This window comes from Harmonia axyridis, chromosome 1 (genome assembly GCF_914767665.1).
Source record: "Harmonia axyridis chromosome 1, icHarAxyr1.1, whole genome shotgun sequence".
In the NCBI taxonomy this organism is placed as follows: Eukaryota; Metazoa; Arthropoda; class Insecta; order Coleoptera; family Coccinellidae; genus Harmonia; species Harmonia axyridis.
Window position 1 is genome coordinate 2,231,100 of NC_059501.1, and position 18,881 is coordinate 2,249,980.

Genomic DNA, 18,881 nt, shown 5'->3' on the forward strand with positions numbered 1-18,881 from the left:
CTCACTTCATGGAGATGCCATAAAACCGTTGAAAATCGAATAACTCGACGGTAGGTCAATTAACCCGTAGTTCGATTGAAACGGTAGATCAACGTACTCGTAGATCGAATGAACAGGTAGTTCAATGTTCTAGTAGATCAACTGTCACGGTGGTTAAAGTGAACTAATTGATCCATAGAGTCTACAACGTTCTTTAATACGCTCTATTAGTGTGACGTCACATAACGCCATTTTTGGTTCTCCTGTCAGTGTTCCAAACAAATAAATTGTCATTCAAATTAGTACGGTGTCGTTGAAGGAATTGGCTAAATAAGAGTATTTGAGGAACGATTTCAGTATTAATTGATAGACAGAAGGAATGAGGTTAATACCAGTAAGTTTGAATCCTGTTTCATTCCCCAGATTTTGTAAAAAGCCGTGTTTATTAGTTGAACGTCAAGTTCGAACTTACTGGCATTAATCTCGTTCCTTCTGTCTATCAATTAATAGTGAAATCGTTCCTTAAATAATCTTATTTATCAAAATAAGGCAATTTCTTCAACGACAACGTACTAATTTGAATGACAATTTGTTTGTTTGGATTCCGAACACTGACAGGAGAACTAAAATGGCGGTGTGTGACGTCATCACTAATATAGCGTATTTTGGGTAGAAACTTCAAGATGTGGTAGTATTCAACAAAATAAGAAAAAAAGGAGCTTTGAAAATATGTCCGAAAATGCTTCCTTTTACAGCCATTGGAAGTCTTCATTTTAATCATACATTTTCTGCGATAACATTTAAACGCATCATTTAAACATTCAAATTTGATCATATCCGCAATTTTTCACGACAAATGCTGATTATATTTTCTTTACAAAGGAAGTTTTAGGCTTAAATTTCTCAAAAAAACTAAGGAGTTATGCATAAAACATTAAATATTTTTTCTGACATCCGAGAAAAATTTCGAAAGTTAATCCTAAAAATCCGATAAATTGTACTTAAAAAATTCATCTAATGTTCTTTCGATAGGATAAGCCATAAGCTTTCTGAAAAAATAATGCCATTTTTATTCATTGAAGAAGTTAGTCAAAATAATCGTGCCTAACCGCAGTAATCACTTCAAGATAATAAATTCAGAAGCCTTTATCTTCAGAACGGCTCATCCTATCGAAAAAACACGAGAGAAAGAGAGAAAATTATCAACAGGAGTTTTATGCTTTACCCCTTTAGACAACAAAAAGAAAAACGGCAACTCACCTTTCTTCTTCTTCCTCTTGGCCTTGCTCTTCGTCTGCACAATAACGCTGCCATCCTTGCAGAAGGCCTCGAAAGACCTAAGGAAGATGTGCTGGGTCTCCATCAAATCCTTGAGGTATTGATCGGACATCTTCAGCTCGTCGAAGGTGAGGAGAAGGGTGAGCACCAGCTCCCTGTACTCCAGCACGTAGAAGATGTTGCTCTTGATCACCTTGCTGGAGTCACGTACAGTGCCGTCCGGCGACTTGTCCATGTAGCAGAGGGTGAGTAGTAGTTCCCTGTAAGCGAGGAGGGCTATGTGCAGCCTACGCGACCACGCCCTCAGCTTCTTCTTGTCACTCTGGATCATGTCGAAGAAGTTCTCCATGTGCTGCTGCACGTAGTGGAAAGTTTGGACCGATAGGGTTTCACTGGAAGGGAAATGAATTTCAGAAATCAGTTTTGTGGTTGATAAGAACTTGATCTACAATATTAAGTGTTGAGGTGATGCCTTGAGAGCATCCAATAGGCTTACAGCTGCTATATTTTGGCACGAGCATGCATTTCGATGATGTATGAGAGCCTTAAGACATCAGTCTCTTCGAATTTTTTTACTTTCTTGCCAAATGGATCAGATGGACGATTAAGTCCATTATAATCTGCCCGGAATGCAAGGAAAGTACTCACTACAGAATTATTATTTTAGTAGTAAATTTTCACGTTCAGCAGTAGATGAACGATTCATATTGTCAAATGTCTAACCTATGATTGAGATGCATAGAAAACCTGGGGTGTCTACTTATACCTGTAAAACTTTCAGACAAAACGGGAGATTTTTCAGATTTATACCTACTTGATTTCGAGGGATCGCGGTCTGTTTCAGATTACGCATACATCGTTTACATTTGACATTTCTCGACTCTTGTGAACCAAGGGCGTAGTTTTTTTTTTTTTTTTTTTGATGGGGGATGATCGAAAAAATTTTTTTGACGACAACTATTATTCATATCTGTAATGTTAGAAAAAGAAGTTTGATAATGAAGTTTGAACCAAATTAATCGAAATAATTTTTTTGTTACTAATTCGGTTGTTCTTACCTTATACTGGGTGTTCTCAAATTAGAGTTACGAAGGAAAATGAGAAATTAATTGGATAATTTTGAGAAAAAAAAGTTTCATGAATATGAGCCCACAAACGCTTTGCTTTCAATATACAGGTTGTTTCTAGTGTGTCGTACTTTTTGTGATGCTTATATCAGTTTATCAAATATTTATTAATCTTCGCTACAGATTGGGTAAATAAATACCAAAACTTATAATTAATTATTTCATTAGAGCTTACTAGCTGGATCTTCATAATAATTTGGATTTTCCTGAGGATTACTAGAGATTTTTTCTCGAAATCGATAGCAGATACGACAAAACTATAACAAACCAAAAAGTGTAGTACTGGAGCAGAGTTTTTTTCTACATTTTTCTAAACTAACAGCCATTCACAAAAATATAGTTTTGGAGGAAAAAAGTAGACATTCATCCAGAAAAAATATTACCCTGTAGATTTGCATTCAAAATTAGGATATTACATGGTGAAAACTTTAAACTGGAATATCTATGGCCAATTCAAATTAAATATCTTGTGAAGGGAAGGTTATACAAGAAAAAAACTTAAACTTTAACACATGTATCTCAAAACAAAATGTTTGGGGACTCATATTATAGGACTTTTTTTCATAAAATGATCCGGAAATCTGTCATTTTCATTTGTATCTCCAATTTAGGAACACCGTGTAATTACCCCCAGTATCCCTCCATTTCTACGCTCTTGTCGTGAACTTTGAGTATAGAAAAATAATATTTTATATTCTATGGTCTGTCATTATAGTCCATTCATTCGATTCAAAATTCGATATGAACTGAATTGTAATTTATTGTGAATGTTTGCAGTGTCTAAAATCAGTATTTCCTTTTTAGACGGCACCAGGCAGATAAGGGGAATTAGAAAAATTTTGAAGAGCGCCCCCTTACAGAACTCTGGTGAAGCAGAACACCAAAGCAACAGGTGGATCTCTCAAAAAGTCTGAAACAAAATCGAATCATTGCACACACCAGGTTTTCTATGCATCTTACCTATGACGCTTCGGATGACAGTTCTGTTCGACATATGTCATTGAAACAGGGCTGTGAAATCCGGATATAATAGCCATTTGAAGCTCGAATCAAAATTTCATCATGTTGATCGCGCCAGCAGAACTAAAAAGTTTGTTAGTATTTCTTGCCCACTCTTTTCAAGAACTCATTGAAATCTGGGCACTAGCCGTATCGCACCCTGTATTACGTTGACTTCATGACACAACCCAACATTTCCGATAAGAAGTTGGTAACGCAATATCGACTTATCAATAAAACTTAAATCCACTCTCCAACCCAATACCTGCGAAACTTGCAAATGCAAACTGGCCAGGCGATAAAAGCGGCGAAATCGACGGTCTCTACGAAAGTACTCGGCGATTTCCAATCGAGCAGCACGTTGTTGTGTACTCGAATAATTGGACCCGAACTCGACTAAACATACCGTAATTGAATATTCGATATAACGAATGACGTTCATTCGATTATGAACGAAGGCCGACGTTTCATAGCTGCAACGAGTCCAATAATTTATCAATGTTGGACGAGGTAACGCGATGCGACATTGTTAATTCGCCATTCTAATTTGCAGTTAATTCAACTCGGGTTTTCCACGGACTACGCGATGTATTTTCGAGCCGGCGAGAATTGCGCGTCGTTTTGCGGCTACGTGATTGGTACCGCTGACGTTTCGACGTGTACGTCGTTTAGGTTAGGTTGACTTCCGGAAATTAGATTGAGATTGACTGGTCTGGATAGGCTTGGAGCGAATGTATAATAAAGAAAAAAATCAGTAATAATGGATTTAGTATAACAATCTTTTGTGTTTTAAAGTAAGGTAGGTAATTCATTAAAATTTCAGAAAAATTCAACAGTTAGAAAAAAATTTAAAAATTCGTATTGTGTTGGGCCTTCACGATGTCTCAAGCCTTCAAAAACACGTTTGGGCATACTACTATTAAAAATGATCGTTTTCTCTTTAGGTTTCAAAATGGTGCTTTTGGCGTCGAAGACCAGCTGTGGAAGATAGAAGGTTCTCGAAGATGCAGAATTTACTTGTCGGAAATTCATCTTGATGATTAAAAAGTAAAATAACTTATTTTCGCTTTATATATTTATTTTCACAACAATTGTTTCGTCATGTTATCATGACGAAAATTTAATCATTTGGAGGCATTACTTGATCAAGACTCGTGTCAAACGCAACAAGAATAGGCAGCATCATTGGGAGTGACGCAACAGCCATTTCAAAACGCCTGAAAGCCATGGAAATCATTCAGAAACGAGGAAATTGGTAGCCGTACGAGTCGAAGCTGACAAATGTTGAACGACGTTTGTTTGCTTGTGAACAGCTGCTTGCAAGGCAAAGACAGAAGGGATTTCTGCATCTCATTGTGACTGGAGATGAGAAATGGGTTCATTGCGATAACCCCAAGCGCAGAAAATCATGGGAATATCCCGGCCACGCGTCCACTTCGACGGCCAAACCGAATATTCACGGTTCCAAAGTCATGCTCAGTATTTGGTGGAACCAGCTCTGCCTAATGTATTATGAGCTGTTAAAACCGATTGAAACAATCAGAGACGGACGTTATCGAACGCGATTAATGCATTTGAGCATTGAAAAACAAACAGCCGCAATACGAATAGAGACATAATAAAGTGATTTTACAGCATGACAATGCTTGATCCCTGACAGTAGTCAAGACATACTTGGAAACATTGAAATGGGAAGTCCTACGCCACATGCCGTATTCTCCAGACGTTGCTCTCTCTAACTATCACTCGTTTCTATCAATGGCACACGGCCTGACTGACCAGCACTTCCGGCTTTATGAAGAATAAAAATTGGATCGATTTGTGAATCGCTTCAAAAGATGACCAGTTTTTTCAACACGAGGTTCGTACGCCACCCGAAATATGGGAGAAATTAGTGGCCAGCGATGAACAATACTTTGAATCATAAATGTATGACCAGTTTTTCACAATAAGACTCGAATTTCTGAAAAGTACGGCGAAAGCAAAGTTGTCCATACGTACAACTTTGTATGTAATTCAGCCGCATATTCAATAAACTCCCTGTACATTACGCGTTCTTCAAACGTACACCCACCTGACCAACTTGACCTCGAACTTGTGCGCCCTGTTGAACTCCATGAAGAACCTGATGGCCCAGAGGTAGTACGACGCGTCGTGGTTGTGAGATTTGGACCTGACCAGTTGATCCTTCACCTGGTACATGAGGGTGTTGTAGGCGCCCTTGAGGAACTCCACGCAGAACTCCTTGAGGAACAGACGTATGGAGAAGGCAGAGCGTCTCTCCACGGGTTCCATGTGGATGGGCAGTCTGTTTCTTGGCGTCCTCGGCTTCTGCTTCTCGGCGTCGAATGAGAGGGCGTCCAGACGGCTGAGAGGCTTGTGGTAGATGAGGTCGTTGTCGCTGATCGACTTCATGGACTTGACCACGAAGGTGCCGCCGAACCTCGAGTGTCTGCAAAGGAGTTAAACTTCAGATTGAAAAGCGCGTGCTATTTAGAGAACTAACGATGCAGATGAAAGAATTACTTTGGGAACTAAGGATCCATATGAAAGAACTAATGGGGAACTAAGAGGCTATTTGAAAGAACTAGTCAACAACTGACGATCCCAGTAATGATGATATTTGTTTTTGAATTCACAAAAAAGAAATAATAACAACAAAAATAGGATACAGATCAATATACATTTGTAGACCAACGAAAGAACCAGTCAATATTTGTCTACAGGTCAACTAAGTTGAGATAATTACTTTGGGAACTAACGATTAAGGTGAGGGTTAATCTGAAACTTATGAATCATATGAAAGAACTTATTTCAGAACTAGCAAGCTAATTCAAAGAACTAGTTTGAGAACTGACGATTCCATTAATGATAGTATTCATTAATGAACGCACAACGAAGCAATACAACAAGAGATAAATACAGATCAATAAACATTTGTAGAGCCACTAAAGAATCAGGCGTTTGAAATATTTGTCATCAACTCGAAAACTAATGATCCTTATGAAAAAAATAGTCAGAGAACAACTCATCTGTATTAATAAACTAGAGAACTAGAGATCAAGATGAAAATCAATTTGGGAACTGACGATCTAACGGGTGTTTTTTTCGAGGTATATAACTTTAAGTTGGCATTACTGTTCAAGATGGCGACCGATTTAACAGCTGTCAAGTGATTTATTCTCAATTTGGTTTGGCAATTCATCATGAATAGACTCACGCCTGAACAACGCTTGCAAATAGTGCAATTTCAATTCGAAAATAATGGTTCTGTGCGAAATACTTATCGCGCACTACGTCCATTTTATTTTGTTTAGCGATGAAGCGCACTTCTGGTTGAATGACTACGTCAACAAACTGCCACATTTGGAGTGGAGCTAATCCTCAAGTGTATGTCGTAACACCGTTACATCCAGAAAAACTGACTGTTTGGTGCGCTTTATGGGCTGGTGGAATCATTGGTCCGTACTTCTTCAAAAACGATGATGGCCAGAACGTTACAGTCAATGGTGATCGGTATAGAGCCATGATTACTAACTTTTTCATTCTTGAATTGAACAACCATGATGTCCAGAAGCTCTGGTTCCAACAAGACGGCGCAACATGTCACGCAGCTCGTGCCACAATCGATTTATTGAAAGACACGTTTGGTGACCGCCTAATTTCACGTTTTGGACCTGTGAATTGGCCTCCAAGATCTTGTGATTTAACACCGCTAGACTACTTTCTGTGGGGCTATGTAAAGTCATTGGTCTATGCGTATAAGCCACAAACCCTTGACCATTTGGAAGACAACATTCGCCGTGTTATTGCCGATATGCAGCCACAAATGTTGGAAAAAGTCATCGAAAATTGGACGTCCAGATTGGACTACATCCGAGCCAGCCGTGGCGGTCATATGCCAGAAATCATATTTAAAATGTAATGCCACAAGATTATCTTGCGGATAAATAAAATTCATGTCAATCGAATAATCCATCGTTGTTTTATTGCAATTTAAAGTTCTATAGCTCTAACAAAACACCCTATATATGAAGGAACTAGTTTGAGAACTAATAACTCGGTAAATAGAATTGACGATCCATATAAAGCAATTAGTTCCTGAACCATCGAGCTGAATCGAAGAACTGGTTTGCGAACTAACCAGCTCTATAAAAGAACTTATACTTTCCGAAAGATCATAAAGCTAAATAACTCCTATTTCAATTTGCAGAACAATTTCTCACCTAGCTCCGCTATAAAGCTTCGCCTTCTGCTGCCTCTTTATCGTTTCTTTGTGCCTTATAGCCAGCAATTCAGCCTCGTCCTTAACTTTCTCTGCGTAGTTCCTGTTCAGTTCCGTCTTGCCCAGTTCCGTTGGGTTCTGTTCTTTCAGCAGGTGAGATAAGATCTCGAGTACGTGGGCGTGATAAGTTTGTTCATTGGTAGAAGACGCTATGTACAGCAGGATGTCCAGGATGCCTGATTGGTGCATGGCCCACAACACCTGTAATAAGAAGCAGTTGGAAGAGATTTGAAAGGAGGTAAAGAGAAGGGTTGCTAACCTGGTCATGGTCATTGGCGTCGTTGTCTGGTCTTCTCTTCAGGGTGCGATCAGCTGGGACGTAGAGGATGTTTCTGATCAGCACCAGTATTCGCTCGATGATGAGGCTGACTTCGTCTGTGCGTTCCACGGCTTCCTATAAAAATATTGAATTTGAATTGAGGAGCATTGCGAATATATTCAGTGAAATTAGCAATGTAACTGAGACTAATTTTGAGCCCTCGTTTCTTGAACAAATCTTACAAATCAATTGAAGGGTTTTCCAATAAGAGGTTTCAAAAAATGAAATATTTTAGGAGAAAAACTGAGACTAATTTTTAGCGCTCATTTCTTGAACAAATCTTATAAATCAAGTGAAGGGTTTTCCAATAAGAGGTTTCAAAAAATGAAATATTTTGGGAAAAATCAATAGATCATTGTGAAGAGGAAAGATGGAAAACGATATCAGCCAAATGGCTGCCATGGCTAGTGTTGTAGCACCATAACCTTTTCATGAAATGTTTCATGATCAATTCGCGCATTTTCGGCTGTATTTTTGTCCTCGATAACTTCTCGAATATTATCTTCAACGTCTTGAATCTATTGTGGGGCATTTGAAGATACCTCATCTTTCACGTGGCCGTAAAGGAAAAAATCTAAGGGTGTAAAATCTCAAGATCTCGATGGCCAATTGTGATCACCTCTTCGATAAATAACACGACCAGGAAACTTGTCTTGCAAAGATGCCATTGTTTTGTTGCTTGTGTAGCATGTAAATCCGTCTAATTGGAATAAACAATGTCCAAATCAATATCTTTCAATTCCGGCAGTAAAAAATCATTTATCATAACCATGTAGCGCAATACATTCAACATAACAATTGTATCTCCTTCATTTTCGAATAAGTGAGGTCCAATCACACTACCAGCCCAAAAAGCGCAACAAACAGTGACACTTTGAGTATGGAGATCATCATTCTTGTATTCTCCGAACCCCAAATGGTACAATTTTGCTTATTAACATAGCCTTCGAGGTGAAAATGAGCCTGACCACTGAAGATTATTTTCCGATGAAAATCCGGATCATTTTGATGCATTTCAAGGACAGAATCAACGAAGATACGACATTGCTGGTGATCGACATTCTTGATTTATTGTGTTACTGAACTTTAAAAACCTTAAGACATAAGTCTTTATCAAAAAAACAAAGTAATGTCATTTGCCTAATTCTCAATATCGACGAGGAGCCGACAAACCTAGGTTTTGGTCAATACCACGGCATACAACAGCAATATTCTCAGTTGGCCTTGACCAAGACACATCGTTTCGATTCTTCACTAGCTTGTCCCAACAGATGAATTTTTCCACCAGTTTCACTGTTGCTGGCCGAGAAGGTGCTTCAGGACGACCCAAAATTGTTTTACTTTGGCGAATTGCAAAAATTTCAGCATTTTTGGAGTGAATTTCAACCATTTCAATTTGTATCGTGTATCGATCAATTTTCAGTAATGACGTAGTTTCCACTTCTCAAATGTCAAGAGCTTCAAAAGTAACAACTGTCCAGATAGCGGGATATTCAAAATAACACCTTTCATAGGAAAATCCTCAACAAAACCTTCATCTGGTATTTTAAGGTACAATATTTTGTAATAACTGTGATGACAAAGAACACTTTCAATCTGCACAGATCTGTTGGAAATAAAATTGCTCATTTCCATCAAATTGACATACATTTCCACCAAGTAAGGACTGAATTCATTGAATGGATTAATTAATTAATAATAATAATAAACAACTGCGTGAATTTTAAAGTCGTTCAAAGATATATTTAATTCTATTATATTCTAGTCCAACAGAAATCAAGATGTCGGTTCTGCTCATTTGAAATTTCCCTCGTTCAAGACGGTAGGTGGTGCACGTGGAAAAGCCGGAAAATCTGCATTCAAATGCGAAATTACTTTCCCAGTCAGGAGGCGTAAGAACCCAATTCGCTGTTGCGCTACTTCCTCGCTACCAACAATTAACTCCGAGCCGTCGTAGGCGTCCGTTCAAGGTACGACGTCGTTAATACAGAAATTGCTCGCGTAAACCGAGACTTTTCCGTGGAGATAACGAGTCCTTTTTCGTGGTAGAGAAATCTACCAGGTTTTCCCAGAATGCAACCGGTAAATTACGCCCGGAACTGGCTCTTTCCGGTCTCCGGGGCGATCTACAGGATGGGCCTATAGTCCTCGATACATTTCAAATGGTCACACAAATGAAAACGCTATGTGAATATTCGAAAGATTCGGTCCTAACTTGATTACCATTTATTATAAACTAACTGCTTGTCCTAGCTTCGCATGTTCTGTCAGGCAACCCAAATTAAATCCTTCGAAGTGTCAAATTATACTCTATGATTGTTCGCTCGGTCGGAGGAAAAAGAATGACCTTTTTTTCTTTTTCGTACGATTTTTGTGAATATATTTTGTTGTATAAACCTCATCATGACAGTAATGAACACAAGAAAAAAATAATTATCCAATTTGGTGCAGTCGTTTGATCGTGATGACTTTCGATGACTCGCTAGCATATTTCTAGCAATATCTAATAATCGTCCTTATTGTGCGAAAATTTAGCTTACGCTACTCTAATAAACAAAAAGATCAACATTTATGATTATCAAGAATAAAAGAAAATTAAGCAATTATACAGGGTGTTTCCTAAACATGCGGCAAAAATTCAGGGGGTTGTTCCTTGGACTATTTTAAGCATGTTTTGTCCTTGGATGATTTTTGAAAAACCTCTTTGTTTCGAAGATACAGGGCGAACAACATTTTTCATATTTTTAAAATTAATAATAGTTTAAATAAAAATGCGTACCGCACTGTGTTTACTAAGTAGGTACAATTTATTTTTAAATTTGTTTAACAACATTCCAATTACTAAAAACGGCCAGTTTTTTGACTAAAAATTGATAAGTGCAGATGGTAAAGGAATTAGTTTATACCACTCCAGTAGAAAATGTGGAAGACTTGCGAAATCGGATCATTGCTGGGTGTAACTTAATAAGAAATGATCCTGGTGTTTTTGAAAGGGTTCGGCAGTCAATGAGGATGCTTGTATGCTGGCTAGAGGTGGTCATTTTCAACAGTTTTTGTAGGTTGAGTTGAATTTTCATGTAATTTTTCATAATAAAATGTTATTATCTGAAATTTTGTTTCCCCTATATCTTCGAAACAAATAGGTTTTTCAAAAATCATCAAAGGACAAAATATTCTTAGAATAGTCCAAGGAATAAACCCCTGAATTTTTGCCGCATGTTTAGGAAACACCCTGTATACTGACATTTATGAAGTAGTAGAACCCTGGCTGAATAAAAGCGATTTTTTAATTTTTTACTTAAAAACATTCAATGATGTTGCTTTCATATCATGATCGATATCATTGTAAATAAAATGGGTCTGATATGAGAAGGAACTCTTAAATTTGGATCTTATGTGGCGTGGGATACTGATACCTGACGAACTGCGGACATTGCCAATAACTTAAGAGATGTTGGTTTCCAGGTGGTCATTAGTGTGAGGATTATCAGCATTGCCACGATTCTTCGCATAACCTGACAAAAAAAATCCAAAGGCAATAATTCACAAGATCTTGGTGGCCAATTCATATCATCGGAAATATGTTTCTTGGAATAAAGCCAAAACGGGTCTGGTGTGGCTTGTTGCACCATCTTGCTGGAATTACGTTTCTTTACCTTCTTCATTTTCAAAGAATCCACTTCACCAAACCAAATTGCACAATATACAGAGTTACTTTTGTAATGGTCTCCCAGCAGTTACATGAGGATTTCCACTGCCTCATATGCAACAATTTTGCTTGTTTATGTTCGATTGCATAAATCATCATCCAAAAGTTGTTTTTCGAGCACCTAATCGGCATACGTTCTACGCATTCCATGGCCAACTGGCTTCAGTTCTTTTCAACTGAACCTCATAATGATGGAGAAGCCAATCCAGATGCGAAATAAAGCATATGTGCTTTAAGAGAGGCTCAAATGTTATGCGCACCGAGGAAAGGAAAAATTTGGATCTTCTTCAACACTTCCACTAACAGCAGCAATGTTTTCGGTCGAGCGTACTTCTCGATGATGTATGGACCTCAAGAGATCTTCGAATTTTTCACTGTCTTACCAGTTGTATGCGCAGATAGACGATTATGTCGATCAAAGTCACCCATAATGCACGAAACGTACTTCATTATTTTTAAATTAGTTTTCACACGCTCAGCAGAAAATAAACGATCCATATTGTTAATTAGTTAACTTTCAACTAATCAAATGTAGTTTCGGATGACAATTCTATTAGACATATGTCATTGATACAGGACTGCAAAATCCGGACAACGACATATATAATCCTCTAAATACAGTTCTATGGTCTTCAAAGACGCAACTGACAAACGAATGTACGAGCACTAAAGGTTTCCTGACTGCAATCCTCTTCTTCCCTGATTTTTTCAGCCTTCGTTTCGTTAGACTCAACATACTGACGGTATTTCAGGTAGCGGCAGCTGGCAGCTATGTTCACGGTGTCAGTTAAATCTATTGAACTGCAAGTGACAACAAAACGGACCTCGCTGATTTGTATATTTCAAAATTAATCAATTCTTGGCCGTGCATAGCTTCATTCCCAAATCAGTAAATTCCACCCTGTATATACAAAAAGCAGCGTTCTACAGGCGCAGAGACTGGCGCGCGGTTATCGAAGCGGCATGCAGATTTTATGTCGCAGATAATTTCGACGTCGTTTTTGCCGATGGGGCATTTGCGGAGATGACAACGCGGTCTGCTGCGATGAATCTTGCTTCGAAGATAACGGAGCCTGCCTGAATAGCGGAGTTAGTTTTGATGGGGAAAATAGCGGAATTGTCATTTTCGCAACGGGTTTCCAGCCGTTGATTCGATGCAGCTGGTTTCGCCGCTATGGAATTGTAAAGTTCGTAATTAGGTTTTGTTATAGGAACCGAGTGGGCTGTTACTTAACGGAGTATTTAGCCACGTAAGATTCCAAATGGGTGGATTTGCTCACTCAATTCGGGATATATTGCTTTCTCTACCACTGTCCCCAAGATACTTTCGACAAATTAGAATGTAAATTTTTTGAGATAGAGCAATACCAAAAATCAATAACAATAATAATAATACAATAACAATAAAGCATGTGTAGATAAAATCTCAATATTAGCAGAGGAAATGTAAACGGGGCATCACACATTTCACATTGATTTGAAGTTAGCTACCAGTTCTAAAAAAGAATTTGAAACTGAATAGAAACCACCATTGAAATCATAAATTGGACAAGTTTTCACCAAGTGGTCAATGGTTCATTCTACACCACAATCATATAGTGGGCTACCTATAGAATGCCAATTGAAGAGAATAATATTACAACGACCAGTCCATTTGAAATACACCAAATTTTCCTAGGAAGATTGAAACCTGGAACTTTCTCTGAAGGATTCCTTGTCACTCAGATTGTATTAGGAAAGTATAAACCCATGAAGGTTTGTGTGACATGATTCTGGCAGTTCTAGTATCTGGGAGGTCAGATGCAATTGAAAATAAGTTCGGGAGAATGAAATAACTTATTCTGGTACAGACACATTCATTCGTAGCGGGTATAGAAATTAGAAACATGGAAAACCTACCTGCTCAAATGAATATCTGAGCATGGTTATCAAGACACTTGTGAAGACAACTTGACGAATCACTGGAAGGCTGGACAGGAAAATTTGAAAATATTGGATGACATGTATTTTTCAGATGACCAGATCGTAATTGCAAATTTGAATAATAGGAATTAAGTTATGTGCTCAGAAATCTGAAGGAAGAAGCAGGTCTCATAATAAACTATACAAAGTGTGAATATTAAACAGTATCTAGCAAAGACAGCAACAATCTACCTCTAAAAAGCAGTCATCTTCAATAAAGAAGGATATGGTAAATATGAGATTCAAGGTAGCATAGGAAAAAAGCCATCTCACCTCTATTCCATTCTTTGAAAGGAAAATATAAAGAAAGTAACAAAAATGAGTATCTACAAATTAAAACATTTTGTTGCACTGATGTATGGTATTCGAGTAAAACTTGAAGAAAAAACTGCTGGCCATAGAGATGGACATTTTGAGAAGGAGATATGCAAGAACGGGATTGGAGAGAGTAAAGAATGCAAAGGTCAGGAGGCAGATGAGCATGATAGAGATATTATTGACCACTTAGATAGGAAACAATTGCTGAGGTTCATATATTCAAAACTAATGGATAAAACAAGATGTCCAAGTGTTGGAGAGGATACCTACTGAAAGACGTTTTGGACAACGACCAAGATGAGGTCTAAGACGTCATGGAGGACTGTGTTTGACTGAAGAAGTTGGAAACTAGGAAAAGAGAGGCGACGAGAGCCATAGATAATCCAATGTATATATAATTCTTATAATGCTCAATCTCCTCTTACTTTGCATCTTCTTCCATCATTTTACATCAACTAACTCAATAAAATCAGTAAAAACCTTTGGCATCATACTTTCCCTCTTACTTTCTCCATAAAACCTCAATTCCAATCCTAACCTATTCTAACCTTACTGAGCATCAATTCAAACACCACTCGAGCCGTCCCCTAACCTCAAAACATTATCGAAGTAGCGCAATCGATGCAAAAATGTGCTGCCTGGGTCGTTTCTCTCCAGTCTGCTTAATTTGGCGAATTTGCGGGCTACTTGTTGAAAGTAAGTTCGTAACTGAGTTATGACGTACGTCGTCGGGCGCCTTAGTAATTAATTCAGTTGCTCTCCGGGAACGACCTGAGTTTTTTCTTGAGAGTCTGGAGAAGGGAGTTTAATTAGAACGTCCGACCGTTGGACGTTATGAGGTCCCGTTCGGTTTGGTCAGTAAGGTAGGATTTTACTTCGGTAATGAAGGATTGATCAAGAAAGCTGTCGTAGAATGGATTGATCGCAATGCAATATTTCTTGTTTGTGTCTCTGAAAGGAAGTTTTATATACCTTTTCAGAAACATTAAAGTATTATACTTCGAAAGAATAATTTATTCGACTTGATTCATGACAAGGTGGTAATCGGCCAACAAGAATTGAATTACCTACTATAATAGGAATAAGTTTTATTTAGATGGCGTACGATGTACTGAAATAAATCTCTCAATTTTGAATTTTGAAAATTTTCTCAACTAGATCCGAACAAAAATATGAATTTTCTCTACTTGAAATAATTCTTTTCCCAGGTGGGTTCAGAGAAAGCTATAAAAATCAAGAATCATTGTAAAATGCTCATTTTCAATGAAAAATAATAAAAAAGGGAAAAATACGAGGGGGCGTTTTTATGAAGAATCACCTTATTTTTTTTCTTTTTTAAAACTAATAAAGCTATCTACCCTATCTAATTTTACCTAACTACCTATTTGAAATTTTATATGAACAATTAAAAAAAACACTTATCTATTGATAAAAGATAAAGAATTACCGATTTTCTTTTCTATTCAATCAATATTTCTTTCTTCTTTCTTTCTAATTCCAAATTCCATACTCTTATTCCATAGTCGTTCGAAATAAAAAACAACCTCCTTTTCTATACTACTTCGATGTTATAACTCCAAATTCTTTCCAATTCCAATTTCAAATTCCCTTCTCAATTCCAATTTCAAATCTCTTTCAATATCTGTATGATTTCTCCTTCAACTCGTAAATGACTCATTTCAAGCTTCAAATTCTATCGATTTCAAAATTATATTCTCGTAAGTAATTGCACAAGTGCATCAAAATTACCTATAATTTTGCATGACCGCGTGTTGTCATAAAACTGCATGAGTTTTTCAAAGAAAACACGTTGGAATGCGAAATTATCCGGTCATTTTGATGCACGAGTGTAATTCGGGGGAATATTTCCCGAATAAACTGTTACATCACTTGTCAAACTGATGTAGAATGGAATTGCCATAGATTCGAACTGTGTTAGATGCATAGAAACTATGCATAGTTTCTATGCATCTATGATCAGAACAATTATCGCAGTGCTGTTTCGCTTCCTACAATGCAATTATCGCTGTAATTTTCGATAATTGTTCTCCATATACATTGAATTTTTGACAGGAGGGAAATATTCACAATTAATTTCCTTCCAATTTATCAAAATTTCTGCTTGACGTTTCTCCTCAATTCTTTCTCCCGCTATCCTGGATTTTCATTTCATCTCTCTACTCTCCAATCGATGCTCTCATTTTCTATGTCTTAACTTTAATAACAAACATATCAACTATTTCTAAATCTGAATAATATTAATGAAATTAAATAATATCTTTGACACCAACTGAGATTTCGAATTATTTCCAATTTAACTTGAATTTTTAATGACTCTAATATTTTTGATTGACAAAATCATATCAGTACATACCTAATACAAAAGATAATTAATAGAAAGTCACTACACTCCTATACAAATTCAGAAATCTACAATATGATAGATGGAAAGTTATATGTATATATGGAAATATGGAATATGCTAGTAAAGGGTGTTTTTTTAGAGCTAAAGAACTTTAAATTGCAATGAAACAACGATGGATTATTCGATTGACATGAATTTTATTTATCCGCAAGATAATTTTGTGGCATTACATTTTAAATATGATTTCCGGCATATGACCGCCACGGCTGGCTCGGATATAGTCCAATCTGGACGTCCATTTTTCGATGAATTTCTCCAACATTTGTGGCCGTATATCGGCAATAACACGGCGAATGTTGTCTTCCAAATGGTCAAGGGTTTGTGGCTTATCCGCATGGACCAATGACTTTACATAGCCCCATAGAAAGTAGTCTAGCGGTGTTAAATCACAAGATCTTGGAGGCCAATTCACAGGTCCAAAACGTGAAATTAGGCGGTCACCAAACGTGTCTTTCAATGAATCGATTGTGGCACGAGCTGTGTGACATGTTGCGCCGTCTTGTTGGAACCACAGCTCCTGGACATCATGGTTGTTCAATTCAGGAATAAAAAAGTTAGTAATCATAGCTTTATACCGATCACCATTGACTGTAACGTTCTGGCCATCATCGTTTTTTGAAGAAGTACGGACCAATGATTCCACCAGCCCATAAAGCGCACCAAACAGTCAGTTTTTCTGGATGTAACGGTGTTTCGACATACACTTGAGGATTAGCTTCACTCCAAATGCGGCAGTTTTGTTTGTTGACGTAGCCATTCAACCAGAAGTGCGCTTCATCGCTAAACAAAATAGAATGGACGTAGTGCGCGATACGTATTCCGCACAGAACCATTCTTTTCGAAATAAAATTGCACTATTTGCAAGCGTTATTCAGGCGTGAGTCTATTCATGATGAACTGTCAAACCAAACTGGGAATAAATCGCTCGCCATCTTGAACAGTAATGCCAATTTAAAGTTATATACCTTGAAAAAAACATCCTATATTTTCCAGTTTCTCTGTCCTTCAATTCACAAATTATCGTGCACAAGGACTGACCAAATCAAATTCAAGGACGTATTCGTCATCAATGAGTAAATCTTCATCGTTTCAAACCATTTTTGACTAACAATACGAAAAATAGAGACATTGTGAGCCAACGGTTCGAAAAACAAACTCTCAAAAACAATAAAATTCTTAAAACCCTTGCTTCATCGCTACAACAGCAGTATCTCATTCCAAGACGACATCCATTGTTCCGACAGTTCACAAAGTCGAACACTGAAACAGCCCTCTTCGGAAAAATACAAAAGAAACGAACGATTCCCCCAGACAAGGACCATTAAGTCTTTTTTGATTATCCCGCCAGATTAGATTGAAAATACATTAGAGTCTATGGGCGTGGGACGGTCTAGAGTCTCGGGGGCGGCTGAGAAAAAGTTCCATTTTCATGCTAAGCGAGTTCGTGATTGATAAATCTCCCTGGCTTGTCGTCTTTCAATTGCCCCCGTTCTGATGTACGAGGTTTGGATGTATTGTGCTCGAGAAATACTCCACCAGTCAAATTTGTGGAGTAGCTTTGTCACAATGGCGGAATTTTTGCTTCTCGCATGCATGGGATGCGTTCAATGTGAGGTTAGGTTGGGAGATTAATACGTCACTTAAAATTGAGTTTCGTTAATTGATATAACATTGTTTTTTGGTGGGAGAAAATACTGTGCACGCAAAGCAATGGCTTCATGAGTGTTATTCAGACTGCTCCATAGACAACAAAGAGAAAGAGATCCACAAGGGTCAATTTTGGGGCCACTTTTTTTGATTTACACTGCTAATTGATTGTAACTTCATGATTCCTGTGATGTGGTTTATGGATCTTGCATAAGTGCTTATGTTAGTGATCGTATTCAGCTTGTTCAAAACTGGTGTTGCCGCTTCATTTTCGGTTTGAGAAAGTTTGATCATGTTTCTCATAGAATTCATGAGTTGGGTTGGTTGGGTATGAAGGATAGAAGATTGCTACAAATATCACTCTTGTTTCCTACAAAACACTTTCAAACACTCCTACTTGTAACTCCCTTCCCTCATAACCATGTTTGAAAGGGAATTGTTCAAATCACCGTATTCAAATCTTGACGTATGATTTTGAGGAAAAAAGTACTTATTTACGAAAGAATAGAAATATTATTGAATCTATCTTTTAGATAAATGTTGTTGTCAGCAAAAATTGTTAATAAATGGGCTTATTGTTTAGGGATTGCCAACAATATACCCAAGGATGCGTTTGGCACGAGAACCGTCTATTTTTTTCTCATTTTTGAAAAAGACTTTCTAAATGTAGGAGCTCTCCGTAGAGCACTGTATGGTTTTTTAATTCATTTTCAGCATTCGATCACATTATTTTCCGTGAAGTCAATGAATCAAAAAATGTACTGCGATTACAACAAAAGCTGGGGTGTCCATAAATTCCTATTAAAACTTCCACAATGAATCATATCCGTATA

The 18,881-nt window shown here is 37.5% G+C and overlaps 1 protein-coding gene across 2 annotated transcripts in view; it reads right to left on the reverse strand.

Moving 5' to 3' along the window:
- LOC123671595 (protein timeless homolog) overlaps nucleotides 1-18,881 on the reverse strand; it is a 232,774-nt gene that overhangs the window by 200,896 nt on the left and 12,997 nt on the right. Inside the window, exons 1-5 of one of the 2 annotated variants that reach the window (XM_045605550.1) lie at nucleotides 11,404-11,667; nucleotides 7,928-8,062; nucleotides 7,610-7,869; nucleotides 5,458-5,835; nucleotides 1,240-1,649 (exon numbers count right to left, since the gene is read on the reverse strand). In XM_045605550.1, the coding sequence (XP_045461506.1) occupies nucleotides 1,240-1,649; nucleotides 5,458-5,835; nucleotides 7,610-7,869; nucleotides 7,928-8,062; nucleotides 11,404-11,652 (1,432 nt within the window). In that variant the 5' untranslated portion in view covers nucleotides 11,653-11,667. Of the gene's footprint in view, nucleotides 1-1,239; nucleotides 1,650-5,457; nucleotides 5,836-7,609; nucleotides 7,870-7,927; nucleotides 8,063-11,403; nucleotides 11,668-18,881 lie in introns of those variants that run through there. The other variant, XM_045605549.1, reaches the window with a different exon arrangement.